A 16,982-nucleotide genomic window follows, 5' to 3' on the forward strand; every position below is an offset into this window, starting at 1 on the left:
ACCAGTCCAGGGGCACTGGCAACGATCTTACTTGGCTTGCCGGGTCTTCTCACGCACAGCACATTTCCAAAGGTCTCGGTCAGTAGTCATCGCCTCGGTGAGGCCCAATGTACGAAGGTCTTGCCTCACCACCTCAGCCCAGGTCTTCCTGGGCCTACCTCTTCCACGGGTTCCCTCAACTGTTAGGGTGTGGCACTTTTTCACGCAGCTATCCTCATCCATTCTCACCACATGTCCATACCAGCGCAATCGTCTCTCTTGCATGCCACAACTGATGCTTCTAATGTTCAGCTTTTCTCTCAAGAAATATATCATGTAATTCATTAAATGAACAAAATAAAGTAGCTGCAATTCAAGTGAAATTAGACGGGAATTCAAATGCTGCTTACATAAAGAATGAATTAGTAAGCTTGAGAAACAATGAAAGCAGATAGAAATGAATGTTAGATCAGTAACCAGTAAATACTATTTCTTCATGGCTTGTCTCAGTTCTAGAGAAGCCACTGAATGATAACACTTTACTATTATTAAGCGAAAACAGTTCAGGATGTGAAGTGTTGGAAGAAAACTGTTAGCAAACTTAAGCCAATGTTATGTACTTCATTATAATAGGCACTGAAATTGTTCAGAATAAAAGAGTATTTGAGTCAACAATTAACTAAAACAAACCTACTTTCATTTTGTAATTGATAGAGTAGATGCATTTTTGTTCTAAATAATTCAAGCAACTGGTAATTAGTAAATTTTGAATGTACAATGAGGATCTTCTGACAAACATAACTTACAAGTTCAAAGGTTAGTCATGTTCACTTAATATGCAACTTAACAGACATGACATGCTAAACCCCATAATCAAAGTTTACATATCTTTGGTGTAACCTTTGTACCTACTATTTTCATGTACAGTCAAGCAGTGATTATTTTGAGAGGCACTTTTAGTTTTTAGATACTGTATGGAGTAAATAACTTCCAAATTTTATACAGCATATATGTATGATGTATTTAAATGGTATAACAATACACTCAAACAGTGCAGTTATATACTCAAAATTATTTCAAATTTACAGTAACAGCAAAAGATATAAAGTAACCTAATTCCTCTAAGCCAGTCATGGGTAAACTGCAGCCCACAAGACTTTCTGAAGTGCATGCCTAATGAAAAATTACGTTGAAGTTTTTTTAGTAGTATGACCCGCCTAGTGATGAGCCATGACTCATGCAGCCTGCTTCTCCAAAAGGATTGCCCATGCCTGCTCTAATCTATTTAATTTATAACTACTAAATTTCAATGCTTTTATGTTGGTTCACCCACCCACTTACCAATGCAGTGGGGGTTAGATGTATTACTGTACAATAACAAAGTATCTCTTCATATGCTTCAGACATATCAATAAGAAGGCCAATATCCTTAAATCTGACTTAACAACTTCTCCATATAAGTCTTGTTTGATCTATCTCATTCACACGTTATTTCTTGTTACCTCCATCAGCCTGCACCAAACTATAGCTCTAAAACACTGGAATAAACAGAGTTAAAAGCTCAATTAAAAGAATTCTGTAACTAATGTCTGATCAATAAGAGTAAAATGTTTCAGTAAAGAACGATTTTTGTACTCTAACAGGTTTACATTTTGAATGTAATCTGAATGTGCATGGTCAATCATTGTTACCTCCATCAGCCTGCACCCAAACTTCTACAATAGCAATCAAGATTTGATTCTCAGCTACTTTTCCAGCTCGTTTGTGTGCCCCTAATAATATATAAGGTTAATTAAAAGGAATTCATCAATCTAGATGAACGGATGCAGACATGCTGTGTGGTTAAGTTCACTTCTCAACCATGTGGTCCAGGAATCAATCCCACTGTGTAACACTTGTCTTCTACCATAACCAAAGGCTGACCACTACCTTGTGAGTGGAATCTGGTAAACAAGGTATGTGTGTGTGTGCATATGCACTAGCGAGAAAACTGAAAAAGCAGTGCTATTCAAACTGGGCTTCTTGTGATATTTGTTCTGCACTGAGTTACAAATGCTCATCATTTTCACCATCAGAAATGTAGTAAATTAATGACTGACCTGTTAGAAACCTGAATCAAAAACAGTTGTGATACAAAATAAAGTTAAAAATGATATAAAACTCAGCATTTCTTATCAGGAAACATGATCTTACAGTTAGTTTGTAAATCCAAATTAAAGAATTAATACCTACTACAAAGTTTCAGAAAGAAGAAATCTAAATGCAGACAAAATCATATCAACAGGGAAATACAAGCTATTGTTTTTAATTGAAGCTTAAACTATAGCTCTAAAACACTGGAATAAACAGAGTTAAAAGCTCAATTAAAAGAATTCTGTAACTAATGTCTGATCAATAAGAGTAAAATGTTTCAGTAAAGAACGATTTTTGTACTCTAACAGGTTTACATTTTGAATGTAATCTGAATGTGCATGGTCAATCATTGTTGGGAAGTATCGATTTAGATTAACATAGCAAGTTTCAGGAGGGGGGGGGTACTTTTTATGCATAATATTATGTTCATGATAACATATCCATGCTGCGATGATGTCATTCAGTTATGAAAGATAGTGGCACCCAATGATAATTAGATCATAACTAGAAACTGTATAGCAAGGAAAAGAATAACATATTTGAACAAATCTTGTGTTTCTGTGTCACTTAATATACAAGTATTTAAACTTATTTACTCCTAAATGAACTATAATAGTATAACAATATTTTGAAAGCTCTCGTATAATTTGATAAAGGATGAACAGATGCCAATGAACCACAAAATGCTTAAATTCTTAGGTATTTCCACTGTCAGAAAAATATTTATACAACTAACATTTACATGGCACAGCTTTACCATCAACACTAACCAAATGCTTCATGATTAGATAGTCAATTTGTTTTCATGTTGAAGCTTCAACAGGATTCAGTAAAATCAATGGAAAAGTAATGAACAGTTGCTGAAATTCACATACAAAATAGAAAATGTCAAAGTAATACCAATTCAATAATTGTATATATAAAACTACATCAAGTATGCCACTTTTTTTTTTTTTTTTAATTTTTTAGCATTCATTCACAAACACAGGGTTTCATAATGTCTACAGTAGCTTCTATTAGGTTAGGAAGTAGGATATCAAAGTAAATTACTTCAATGCTTTAATAAATTCAAGTGTTCAAAATCTGAATATACAACTTAGTGAAGTTAATGACATTATCCTAGATTATGGCTAAATATTTGAGACAACCTAAGTTGGTATTAAGCAGTCAACCATCAACATAGGCCAATGAGTGAACCTGCTTCTTTAGCACAGACCTTGCAAAGCAAAGTGTAATCCCAGTTTGTATCTTGGGACTTAATGAGCTAATCTGTCAAATACCAGACTGAAGTAAGCAACTTTGTATTAAAAACATTTAGAGTAACTACTAGCCAAAATCAATAGAAAGAGCCAACAATATCCAACTTTTCATATTATCATAATCATTGTCATTATTACTACTACTACTATTGCAAAATGAAACTGATATCAGAAAACCAGGTTTGAAGAATCTTATCCCATATTTCCTGGTAACAAAATCAAGTAAAACCACTGACAACAGACTAAACATCTTTACATAAATTACTAAGGCATGGCTGTATGGTTAAGAAATTCACTTCCCAACCACAAGGTTTTGAGTTCAGTCCCAGTGTGTGCACTCTGGGTAAGTGTCTAGTACAAACCAAAGCCAACCAAAACATTGAGTAAATTTCATAAATGGAAACTGAAAGAAGCCCATCCTATGTCATGTATATATGCATATATGTGCATAAGAATATTTGTGTCTCCTTGTTCAACATCACATGATATAAACAAGAGTCACCATTTTACAAGTTGTGTTGTTCATTTCCAACCTTCTGTGGTAAAATATGCAGCCAGGAAAGTGGTGGTGGGGGGTACCTTGCTAGGAAACAGGCAAGGATTGGCAACAGAAAGGGAATCTATCATAGAAAATCTGTTTCAATTAATACTGTCTAACCCATGCAAGCATTGAAAAATGAACATCTAAACAATGAATGATAAACAACAATTTTAAAGCTATTTACTAAAATGATCATGATTGTAATATAAATCTCAAAAATGCAATTTTTAACATTCTGTAATCTTGGATCTTGTTACAAGAGTCAACAACCTACTAATTGCAAAAAGAATCATCCACTATTTTTTTTTTTTAATTATTAATTTGTAAATGATGATAATGATTTTATAAATGAAATGGATCTGCTAATATGTCATTTGAGTTTTAAATCTTATCTCATGTGTTCTATATTATGAAACCTCTCATTAAAAAATTTTTTTACACTTAACAGTACTCATTTAAAAGAATGAAATCATCAATGACACTAAAAAGCTAAACAAAAATTTTACAAAACAGACTAATAAAAAGGAATTATTATGCAGTATCTCAATCTACTCAATGCTATAGAGCTGTCTATATCTCCTTTGAAGATCTTGGTTTCAAATCAGGAATCGCAAGCAACAAGACCCCTGGCATAGAAAATAGCCTGAGACCCTAAAACCAAGGTGCAACGTAAAAAGCACTGGTGATGGTGCCACATAAAAAACACTTGGTATACTCTGCAAAGTGGTTAGTTTTAAGAAGGGTATCCAACTGCAGAAACCAAACCAAAAACAGACTATGAACCTGGGGCAGCCCCTGGCTTTGCCAGTTCTATGCTAGTATGGAAAACAGAGGTTAAATGTTGATGATGAGATGCAACAAATATGGCTATGATGCCTATCAAGCCACTAAGTTTAACCCAAGTAAATTATATCGGACAAATGAGTCTCATCTCACTTTTCAATAACCATAGTGAGAGAAAACACACAAAAAAACAACAGAAAAAAAACAACAGATAAGAAAAGCAAAATAGTATGTCAACATACACCACAAGTAAAAATTAAATAAGAACAAAAAGTATTAAAAGAACAAGACAAGTTTTATTTCAAAACTCATTAAAATAATGATAAAAAACTGTTTAAATGCAAGGAAAATAGAGAAATATTAAATTTTGTTTTTCTTTTGAGAACTGAGAAAAAAAAGTTGGCATTTTAGAAAGTAATCCAATTGTAGTTTGCTACGCAAGAACAATTTTATTATATTTCTTGAAAACAAGTAGAAATGGAAGATTTGTAATATAGCAACTAAAATAAGATTTATGTGGATGAATTTATATAAATATGCTCTACAACAGAGAAACAAAGAAATAAAACAGAATGGCATGTAACATAAACACTAAAACAACCAAAAACACTGGAAATTCATAGTAGTTTACAACAGGTAAACTGGAGAAAACTACACAAACATTTCTCTTTGTTTCACCAATAATTTCAATGGAATACAATAACAAATGTAGAAAACATAGTGAACAAACACTTAGCCGTTAAAGTATTAAACAAAGGAAATTTCATAATATTCAATATTTATATTGTTAAAATACATTTAGGATTTTCGAGCAAGATCATTGCCAGTGTCCCTGGACTGGCTCTTGTGCGGGTGGCACATAAAATACACCATTTTGAGTGTGGCCGTTGTCAGTACCGCCTGACTGGCCTTCGTGCGGGTGACACATAAGAGCACCCACTACACTCTCGGAGTGGTTGGTTTTAGGAAGGGCATCCAGCCGTAGAAACTCTGCCAAATCAGCTTGGAGCCTGGTGTAGCCATCTAGTTTCACCAGTCCTCAGTCAAATCGTCCAACCCATGCTAGCATGGAAAGCAGACGTTAAACGACAACGACGATGATGATGATGATGTGCTATCTTAAAAAGAAACTAACTCAGAAAATTATCTAGTAAGTGTACATATGTTTTGTTTTTTTTTAATGACCCTTGATTATCTTTACTGATTCTGAGAAAGATGTAATTAAACCTTTAATGCTATAATTTTCAAGATTTCTGAAACATCCAATACATTTTATAAGAACTTATTCAGTTGTAACTTTTTCTAACTGCTGAGGGAAGACAACTAAAAATGATGATTCAACATCACAAGTGTAATGATAACAGAAAGACAGAACAGTAAGATAAGCACAGATAGGAGTACAGTAGACACTAACCTACAATCACCGAGAAGCATTTGAGAGGAAAAAGTTTCCACAGCAACAAGAGAGGTAATTCAAGGGAGCTTATTTATGCATTCATTAAAATGTTTTCAGCAACGATTTGATTAACATTAAATTAAAATAATTCATCATCATCATTATCATCATCATCATCATCGTCGTTTAACGTCCGCTTTCCATGCTAGCATGGGTTGGACGATTTGACTGAGGACTGGTGAAACCGGATGGCAACACCAGGCTCCAATCCAATTTGGTATAGTTTCTACAGCTGGATGCCCTTCCTAACGCCAACCACTCAGAGTGTAGTGGGTGCTTTTACGTGTCACCCGCACGAAAACAGCCACGCTCGAAATGGTGTCTTTTATAATTATTCTTGAAAAATATATAAATAAAATGTAAATGGAATGCAATATTTACACTGAATCCATGGCAAGAGTGATCAATATACACCAGTATTTAGTTTCAATCATTTAATTTGTGTAAAGAAATTTTATAAATAGGATTAAAATGAATGAAACAGAATTATGTGACAGTGATAGAGTGACAGTGGGTGATAATCTTTGGTTGAATGCAATAAACTATTTAGTCCTGATGTGCCTAGTTATTCACAAAGTTACTTTAATATCTACTGACAGACTAAGCCTGAGCACAGACCCCTAATTTATTTCCTAACTAAATATGGTATCAATGAATCAATTTTTTGTAACTGATAGGGTCTTCCCTCCACCCTCCATATATATATTTCCAATTTAACCACAATAAGAACCATAAAGCCAAAAGAAAAATTGCAAATGTTAAATGTGCCAAAGAAGGCAAGAATCCTCAGCATTTTGGTTGTTGTAATCTGCCTGAATCCATGATTTGAAATATTAAATACGTTTTATAAAGTAAGCTTTAATAACATCCTTTAAAAAATTCAAAAATTGAACTAGAGAATAAAGTTTACATAATGATACAACCCTAAAACAAATATTGGAGTTGCCTTACCATCAAAGCATTTAGAGCTGAAAATCTGAATTAGAATTATGTGAATAGTGTTCTTGTAATTATATTTATAGCTAGCAAAGATTACTTTAATAAATTAATAAAATGACAGTTTCATAGTATAGGTAGAGAAACCATGAATGCTAATCACATAGCTGCAATTGCATTTCCAAAGGAGTTGCAATTTAGGAATTTAGAAAATTAATGTAGTCCAACAAACCAAATTTTTTATTCAGAGGAAAATGATTTTCATGTAAGAGTATGTCATTGTCATAATCATCAGTTTACATCTACTTCCATGCTGGCATAGGTTGGACACATCATCATGGCCTGAATCACTATTATTATTCTGAGATAGTAACCCTTCAAGATGGGTCAGGTGATCACACCATTCTCATTATAACAGGCTTCTAATCAACAAAACACAAACATGCTTTTATGGTATGTACCCATGAACTTGCAGCCTATTTACTTACTGCTCATCATCATCATCGTTTAACGTCCGCTTTCCATGCTAGCATGGGTTGGACGATTTGACAGAGGACTGGTGAACCAGATGGCTACACCAGGCTCCAATCTGATTTGGCAGAGTTTCTACAGCTAGATGCCTTTCCTAATGCCAACCACTTCCAGAGTGTAGTGGGTGCTTTTACGTGCCACCGGCAACGAAGGCCAGTCAGGTGGTACTGGCAACGGCCACACTCAAAATGATGTATTTTACGTGCCACATGCACAGGAGCCAGTCCAGCGGTACTGGCAACGATCTCACTTGAATGTCTTTACACGTGCCACCAGCGCAAGTGCCAGGAAGGCGACGCTGGGCACAGGTGCCATCACAATATTTAAAAGGAGCAAACAAGTATAAACAGTTAAAATTTTCAACATAAAATTATATTACATATAAGGACTATTTTGAAACAGAAAATAGAATGTCTGGTTATTAAACTGCTAAGAAGAGGATGTTACAATCTAGTACATTATTTCAAGTTTGGCATATTATTTCATTGAAATTTATATTCAAAATGTTGCTTATTCTATTTGTCTCTGGAGACCTAAATCAAACTGATGACCAAACTTTAAAATCAATTATGTGCATTTACCTTCTAATGAAATCTCACTGATAGAAATTAGATATAAAACTGCATTAACTGTTCATCAGTTTGAACTTAAATCCACTATTTATTTCAGAAGAATAGATCAGTTATGAAAGGATAATAAATCTGGAAATGTTACTCTAATTGCCAACATATTTGCTTAATGCCATTAAACCAGAACAAAGAATTGATCCTTAAAACCTCTTCAGAAATTTTCTTCTTTCTTTTTGCGATTTTTTTCCCATCCGGACAGTTAAAAAAATATTACTGCACTCAAAATATACTACCATAAATGGCCCTATCCTAGACTCTTGGTGAAACATATGACTTTAGAAAGCTTAGCTATAAACCTAAATGTGGATAGTGTGAATTCTTGTAATACTGTTGAATGAAATTAAATTCCTCCATGAAAAAGTTTTAATAATTTTAGGGAACACCATTTTTCTCTCAAACCGTTTCCCTAAGTTACCCCCCATTTTTTTTTTTTCTTGTTTTTCAAAAATTCATCTCATCTACCAAGATAATTTGTGCAAATGATTAAATATTTAGGATTCACAACTAACAGTTGCGAGTCATCACACATGATTACTATTAAAATACCTCGAAGGAGCAATATGATTTGTAAGAATTTGCCCAGCTTCTCTGTTAATCTCATATGAAATGTTATATTGCTGTAAAAAAAAAAAAATTAAAAGTTGGTTGAGAGAGCTTTGATGATGTTGAGGGAAAAGATCATATTGCTGTGGAAACAAATATAGTAGCCCTAAATCAAATACTGAGAGCTCGCTTAGATAATCAAGAGGTTGACAAATGAAGTGAAATGCAAACTGTTATATGCTGAAAACTTGCACAAGGAACATTACATACAAATCACATCAAAATATGGATAAGAGTTTTAGAATGGATCATCTTTGTCACAATTTGATTTCTAGGTGGCACGTAAAAAGCACCATTTGAGCATGGCTGATGCCAGGCCCACCTGACTGGCTCCTGTGCCAGCAGCAGTAAAAAGCATCCACTACACTCTTGGAGTGGTTGACTTTAGGAAGGGAGTCCAACTGTAGAAACCTTGCCAGAACAGATTGGAGCCTGATGCAGCCTCCTGGCTTGCCAGTCCTCAGTCAAACTGTCCAACCCATGCCAGCATGGAAAGCAGATGTTAAAAGATGATGTCATCTCAGAATAGTCTTTAGTTTTGCAAGTAAATGAAGTATTTATGAAAGTAAGTGAAGTATTTATGAAGAAAAAAAAGGTTAGAACCCATAAAAATTATGGGGTTTATTGAACATGGAATAAATTATGCAAAAAGACTAAGAGTGTAATATAAGCTTATATGGAGTTGAACTGATGGTAGAAATAAGAACAATTAAGTGAGAGAGAACAATTCTGAATGCATAAGTGTAAAGTGAACTATTAACCTAATTATTCTTTTGCTTAAATATCTTAATACACTTATGTATATCTTAATAATTACAATTGTGACAATATTTTTTTCAAGTACAGACTTATAAAACAATACTGGAAGGAAAGATTGCTAATTTCACCTTATCACCTGGTTTGTTTAGTACAAGGACCTTGTGTGTAAAACCAACAAGCAAAAAGTGGCATAAGCTTGTATGTGGAGAGAGAGAGAGAGAGAGAGAGAGAGAGAGAGAGATGTTCTAATGTTTTGATTATTCAAAATTGTACTGAAATCCATAAAAAATGTTAAGTTTTCTTCGGGAACCTAATTCGTATATATTGAACACTTCTTGCATATGAGTGAACGAGGATGCCTCTACATGGTTGTTCAAACTGATAAGAACAGTCATATCTTCCAATCTCACCCTACTGTCTTTAGCAAAAAAAAAAAAAATCCATGACACTATGCGGAGAAAAAAAAATAGCTGGTTACAGCTGCAATGACTTTCATCATGACCGTTTGGTTAAATACAGTAACAACTTCCTGTATTAAAATTATGAAGGTAAAAATAAATATAGAGATGGGAAAGGAGACAAAACAAAAAAAAAAAAAGGAATAAGATTATCAAAATTAACTTTTCCCTTTCGATCTCTTCAGATCGACTATGGCGGTTTCAAATCTTGTTTCCAACTCAAATGAGGTGAATGTTTTGGGTTTTTTTTTAAATTTTTTCCTAATTGCATCTAATTTGTAACTATTATAATGCAAACATCATTATGATCAGTTACTTTGTGGTGTTATTCGGTTATTCATATAAAAAATACCTTGAACAATTTTCAAACTTAGAGTTGGATGATTCACTACTCTCCAAAGTACTAGACTGAAAATAGTATTGCCTTACGTAGAAAAATCTACTCTGACCTACATTTGAAGTTTCGTCATTATTTTGAAAGAATCTAAACAACTATTTTATCTTAGCCTTTATTAATGAAGTTTTTCTCAAACGGAATTTTAAAACTGAGATAAAATAGTTGCTAAGACTCGTCTATAAATAGTGACGGAATAGATCACACCCAATAGTATATAAAAATCGAAACGACATACGGAAACGAAAATACAGAACTTCCATCCACCCAGCCCCACCCCCAAAAAAAGAAAGAAAAGAAACTGAATGAACATTCAAACATTGGTTCGAAATAAAAACAAGGTTAGGGAAAAGCAAATCCTAACACACTTCCGAAAAGGAGACTGAAGGCCGATGGTCTTATACACAAATATCCTTTGTTCGTTATTCGTTCTTTAACAATATTGCTGGAGCTACGGAAATCTCGAAAAATACTAACTTTAACAGATTTTTGCTGTCGTTTGTTATAAATATACTCGATATACATGGGAAAAAAATGTTAGGCAATCAGAATATATAAGAAATTGCTTAATATAGGAACAGATGTTAAGAATAGAGATTGCTGACTGATAAAACTAAAAACTATTACATAGTAGCACATCAAGCTGATCTACCGCTACAGCCGATCTTTCTTTATTTCTCTGAATTTGCTGACTGTGTACTATCTCCCAACTGAGGTATTTCTATGTCCCACCCAACTTTCCTATTGTTAAATCCCCACCCCTTAATTTACTGTTCTACAGAATCCTTCGGTGTCAGATAATCTGGACAAACCAAGAATACCGTTGCTCTATCATTTGTTGTTTTGATACAACTGTAATTAGATCGTTAGCTTTTATATCAGAAACACGTCTATACTAAGCAATGAAATAAACCAACGAGGGATTCTGTATGCAATCGCCCGATTTGCTAGAAATAGCAGCTAAATCTCCCTCGAAATCAAACTCAATCGTTATACTGGATAATGTGGTTCCGGATATTCACTGCCCGAAAAAAAAATACGAGATGGGTGGGCATGACTAGAAGGCTTTTGATCATAAGTCTGCTTAATCGGAGCCTGGGCAAGCAACAAAGAGTACATCAGATATTAAAACAATAAGAATCGAAGAACAAAAAGTAACATTCTAGGTTATTTATTACACAGGCCAGTATTTATAACGTTAATAGAAAATATCGTTCTAATGCAATAATTATAGGCTATCGGTGATTTGTATGGGAAAGATAATCCAACAGAAAAGAAAAGAAAGTAGTTGTTTTTAACACCGAGTCAACCACAACCAAGCAGAACTATTGTCGAAGGTGTTTCAACAATCATATCTTCAGTTTATCGAGTATTCTCCTAAATACAATGTATCAATTTTCAAGATGATAGGATGTAATTTGAAGGAAACATCGCTGCCTTTTCAAGAAGATCGAGAAACACATATGTTGGTTTATAGCGTGAGAGGAAGTCCTTTTATGGGAGAGTGGGAAAGCTACTCAAAATGTTTATAAAGATAGCTCATCTCAAGACAAACACTAAGCGAGCACGAGCCGTCAGATTTATAGCGGGGTGAGCTTAGTTGTAATGGGTGGGTGTGTGCGTGTTATATAAACAAAATCCAACTACTTACTGGCCCACACGAAAAACAAAAATATCGATCTGAGGAAAACTGATCAATTACAAGAGCTATAAGCCTTGCTAACCTGCGCTTTTTTAGCTCATAATAAAGTGCCAAATATCATCACGATTATAAAAAAAATTTTTTAACGGAAAAAAGCAGTTTGATTTTAGTAATCAATCTATGAGTGGTGATTAAAATATAACCCTTAACAGTCTTATTTACGTTCTGTTTCTCCATCGAAGTACAGAATGCTTAAAAAAATTATCCAAGGTTCCCAAATTTTTCAACTACAATTCTCAACTGTTGCGACATCCGCTCTCTTTATAAGTAACTATTCATTTCGTATAACCAAGCACTGAATCCATATCTATTCTACTATGATTAAAAATCAACCCCTAGTTGGCACTTATTTCAACGACATAGCAGAATGGATGAACGGCTTAGTCGATTCTAGGAAAGATTTAGACGAGACTAGGAATGTATTTACTTCAAGGCAGTGACTTGTTTCAGTCATCAATTATCACAGAATTTTTTCTCAAAACACAGCTGATGTACGAAAAGTCTTAAGACAGAAAACCACATAAGCATAAAGATGAATGACACCAGTAGAATCCAACATCTTAACGAGCTAAAATAAAGTATCGACGTCATTGCTCAGCTTGTTAGAAATATCAGCTAATTTCTCCCAAAACCATACCCTACCATAACAGAGAACTAGATTTTAAAAAATAAATAACGAGCTAACCTAAAGCTAAACAAACCTACAAAAACAGATGAATTCACTCCGTTATGCCAATGAAATATTCAATTTTAATGTTGCTGCTGCTTACAGTTATGTACTTGCACCACCAAATGGGACCTACTTAATCTAGGTGAACTGGGTTGTTAAGAAATGAGCGTCTTGGTCATGTCGCAGTAACAAAATATAAAACCAGCAACTCTTATGCTGGTTATAAATTGACTACCCTATCGATTATGTAAATTCTCCATACTGTATTCCAACAGAGAGCATTTTTTTAAATCAGAGGTGAAGCTAGTCAACCATTAGGCTTTCTTATCCCATATAAAATCCAATCCTCTACACATATGCTGTTACTGCCTTTTAAAAAATGCAGAACCATTACAACTTTTCATATTCCAAGGTTATCATAACTTATTTCTCTTTACTTCCGGCGCTTCTTGTGTGTGTGGATAGAACAGTTCTACCTCTGCTTCGTTTCACCATCCACACATCACTGAAGGCTAAAACGACGGAAGTAAAGAGAAATAACTCCTGCTAAAAACCTTATCAAAATACCATTGGATACGTAAAAGAAACACGTGCCCAATATTTCATTTTCCCCCGCCCCTCGTAAATCCATGGCGACACAATCGTTAAAAACAAACTAGTTTAATAGACCCAAGAGTAGGTTTCTAATGCAAACGTGCTGTCTCGCATATACTTTTCGAGTGTAAGTGACGCAAGCTAAGTTAAATGGTTACATTCAAGAAATCGAAACCGGGTCAGAAATGCATTCCAAGTGCCTTTGAATGCGTATATAAAGAGAAGCATGTTAGTAAATTGTTTAATAATGTACAACAGTACACCAAACGATAAAGTTGAGTAAACATGTAATTTACGATGTCTGCTTATAGTCTTGTATGCTGGTTGGTGCACACGTAGATGTCACATTCAAGAATAAAAATTCTCATAATACAATTCATTAAATATTTGACGGATATAGATACGAAAATTGCTCAATTCTTATATTTTTCGTGTTCACTGCGATATTTTAAAACTTTAATTATTTCAACTTAAACTTCTTCATTAAGTTGAATATGTGAATACTGAAGCAATTCTCAGTGGGAAACCATTTCGTTTCACATGCGCAAATTGTGGAGAAAGCATCAATGTCCCAAATACCCATAACACTTCCACTAAAAAAAAATCAAACAGCATATTTATGTAAAGAGACAAATACCCGTAATGCACTGCATTTACCATACTCCTCTTATGAGTGAGTTCCTCCCTCCACCAACTCAGCATCGTTATTATAGAATACCTTAAACACGTGAACATTAGATCGTATTGGCCCTCCCCAATATATCCAAAGTTTTTAGAGGGTTTTTTTTTTCTTTTTGTTACATAAGAAATAGGTAAGATCCCGAGAGAACATCATTGTTTCTATTCTAGTTTGGAGTCAGTTTACTTTACTATACATAAGCTACAAACGCTTTTGAGAAAAGACATGGAAACCACACACACTCTGTGCTCCCCACTTTTCATTATAAATTTGCAATTTTGTGGTCTATATAAATCAATGTAAGAACGATGCAACAAAGATGTCTCAGAATAGGACGGTAGTTATTTGGTATCTAAAGTACGAGTTCCAATCCCACGGCAAGTTCACTTAAACGTTTATCCTGTCGGCATCGAATCGTTAAAATAAAAATATATACAGTGTAGATTAAAGCGACAGTTATTTTTGCGCTTAGAAATTCTATTTTAAGAAAAAAGATGGTTTTTTTTTTGTCTGGTCAGAAGGAAACTGCTATAATAAATTACTGACCAGTACAAGGAACACGGGTGAGACTGACAAATTTCAGATGGTTCAGAACCAAACAGCTTGGTTATACTACGAATAATAAAACATCGTTCGCCGTCAGAGCTCCATCAGCTACCAACACAACTCCACCACACACAAAAAATAATAATAACCTCTAGCTAATGTTACAAATATCCAAGAATCGCATACCAGCCATCCCACAAACATCTTTTAAATCCTGGAGTGAAAGAGATTATGAAAGAGTGAGGTAAGAGATTTGTTTCAGAGATAGAGAACAAATGTGTATCCATTATTATTAGTAGTAGTGGTATTATGGTGACAGTGGTGGTGGCCGAAACAGAGGAACGTAGGATATTGCCTTGCCTTGCTGTATCTTGTTGAATTCAAATTTCACTCGTCCGAGATCAATAAAATAATATACCCGTAATTAATGTACAGGAATTCAAACGACTTTTACTCCCTTCTTCATCAATCTAATAACAAACCTAATCGAAAGAAATCATTATCATGGTTGATTAGCGAGTGAGTTGTGCGGGTGTGCATCGGGCACTGTAGTGTAACGTTAAGTTCTTGTCGACCTGGTTTCCATTACCAATTGAAAATGCTTCGTTTCACGTAGGCAGCTAATGCCCTTGAAAAACGAATGAACATCACTACCCACTATAGTCTCCTTACATGCTTACATCAGAAAGCCATTATGATTTCGTTTCAGCTATTTTCTCCCTCAGATTATCATCGCCCTGCTCACACACTCCAAAATACTCAACAGCTGCTCACCACCTCATGAACATTTTGTTACTGCACACAAGCCAACGGAACGCTCTTTCACAATCAACTTGACAGCAAGCAACCTCTCCCTCACTGAATGTGCTTTCTCTAGTTAAATAGTATTTAAATAACACACACAGCATATATTCTATAAATGCATATAAATATAGAGAATGAAAAGTAGGTCGTTGTATAAAGTTGTGTGTGAGTGTATGTACGTGTGTGTGTGTGTATATATATATATATATATATATATATATATATATATATATATATATATTACTCATGTGTCTGTTCGTTACTAGCTTTTTTTTTTTTTTTAGGTTACGTATTTCGTTTGAAGTAATAATTAGTCTCGATTCGGAATGTGTGAGTATGTATGTGTATATATATATATATATATATATATATGAACAGATTCAAGATGTAGAAAAAGAAGAAATGAGAAAGCGAATATAAATAACAGGCGGAATTACGATTGTGAAGAATGGAAGAGGAACAAAACAATATGGTAGAAAATAAGAAAACCTGAAGAGCAAATTTTATATGTGTGTATATATATAAACACGGGGAAGGGGTAGAAGACATACATACATACATATAAATAAATAAATATATATATATATATATTATAACATAACGCAATGATAAGCAGTGAGAAATGTAGATAAAAGTAATACTTACCCTTTAGATGAGGTAAAGCTTGCAGTTCGGGGGCATTTTTAGTTCTGTAATGCGACGATCCCTGAGATCGTTTCTGCCTTTTCGATTTGATGGTCGCTTTACTCGTGAATGGGTCGACCATGTCCAGGACTTTTGAGGTCATGGCTTTAAACAATTTCTACGTGTTTACGATATTTTTTTTTATTTATTATTTTTTTTTAATTACCAGAACACGTTAAGGTCCGACCGACCATAAGAAACTAAAAATTTCTCGGTTCTTACATAGGAGGGACCTTAGTAAACTTATAATAATAATAGCATGGCCTCCACCAAGAGGCCAGACACATCCTTAGGTAGGTTAATTGATTGGTAGGTAGATTGCAGGTATATTGGGAAGATGATATAAATGATTTATCCGAGTATGAAATAATTCGTAAGGCTCGACCCGCTTAATTTTGAAACTCACCTAGACGCTCCGTAGTAGAACAATATAACGCATTAATATTTCCATCCGGCTTTTACAACATAATTCAGGAATATTCCAATGATAAATGATAATAATAATTCGAAGAGGAGGCAAGTGTATAATAAAGACAAAATGCTAAAAAAATTACGGACTTTTACGACAGGGAAGGGGGATTTTCGCCACGGGTTCGCAAAGCGTCCAGCTTTTCGTATCGTCCTTGAAACTCTCGCAAAAGATCGTTATCGAACGAGATCTGTGTCGAGACTTGCGACTGGTTAGACCTAATTTGTTAACGCGTTATGTTACACAATCTAAGATTATGGATGCTAATAAGCACTTGGATTCAGTTTTGAATACTAATGTGTCTGTGCGTGTATACATGCATATATTGTATATATATATATATATATATATATATATATATATATATATATAT

General features: G+C 34.2%; 1 protein-coding gene across 3 annotated transcripts in view; it reads right to left on the bottom strand.

Moving 5' to 3' along the window:
* LOC106876669 (serine/threonine-protein phosphatase 2A 56 kDa regulatory subunit alpha isoform) overlaps nucleotides 1–16,806 on the bottom strand; it is a 346,085-nt gene extending 329,279 nt beyond the window's left edge. For 2 of the 3 annotated variants that reach the window (XM_052966626.1, XM_052966627.1), the window contains exon 1: nucleotides 16,102–16,806. In XM_052966626.1, coding sequence (XP_052822586.1) covers nucleotides 16,102–16,243 — 142 coding nt within the window. In that variant the 5' untranslated portion in view covers nucleotides 16,244–16,806. The remainder of the gene's footprint in view (nucleotides 1–16,101) is intronic. The other variant, XM_052966625.1, reaches the window with a different exon arrangement.
* Nucleotides 16,807–16,982: the final 176 nt, after the last annotated feature.

The sequence above is a fragment of the Octopus bimaculoides genome, chromosome 3 (assembly GCF_001194135.2).
Source record: "Octopus bimaculoides isolate UCB-OBI-ISO-001 chromosome 3, ASM119413v2, whole genome shotgun sequence".
Classification (NCBI taxonomy): Eukaryota; Metazoa; Mollusca; class Cephalopoda; order Octopoda; family Octopodidae; genus Octopus; species Octopus bimaculoides.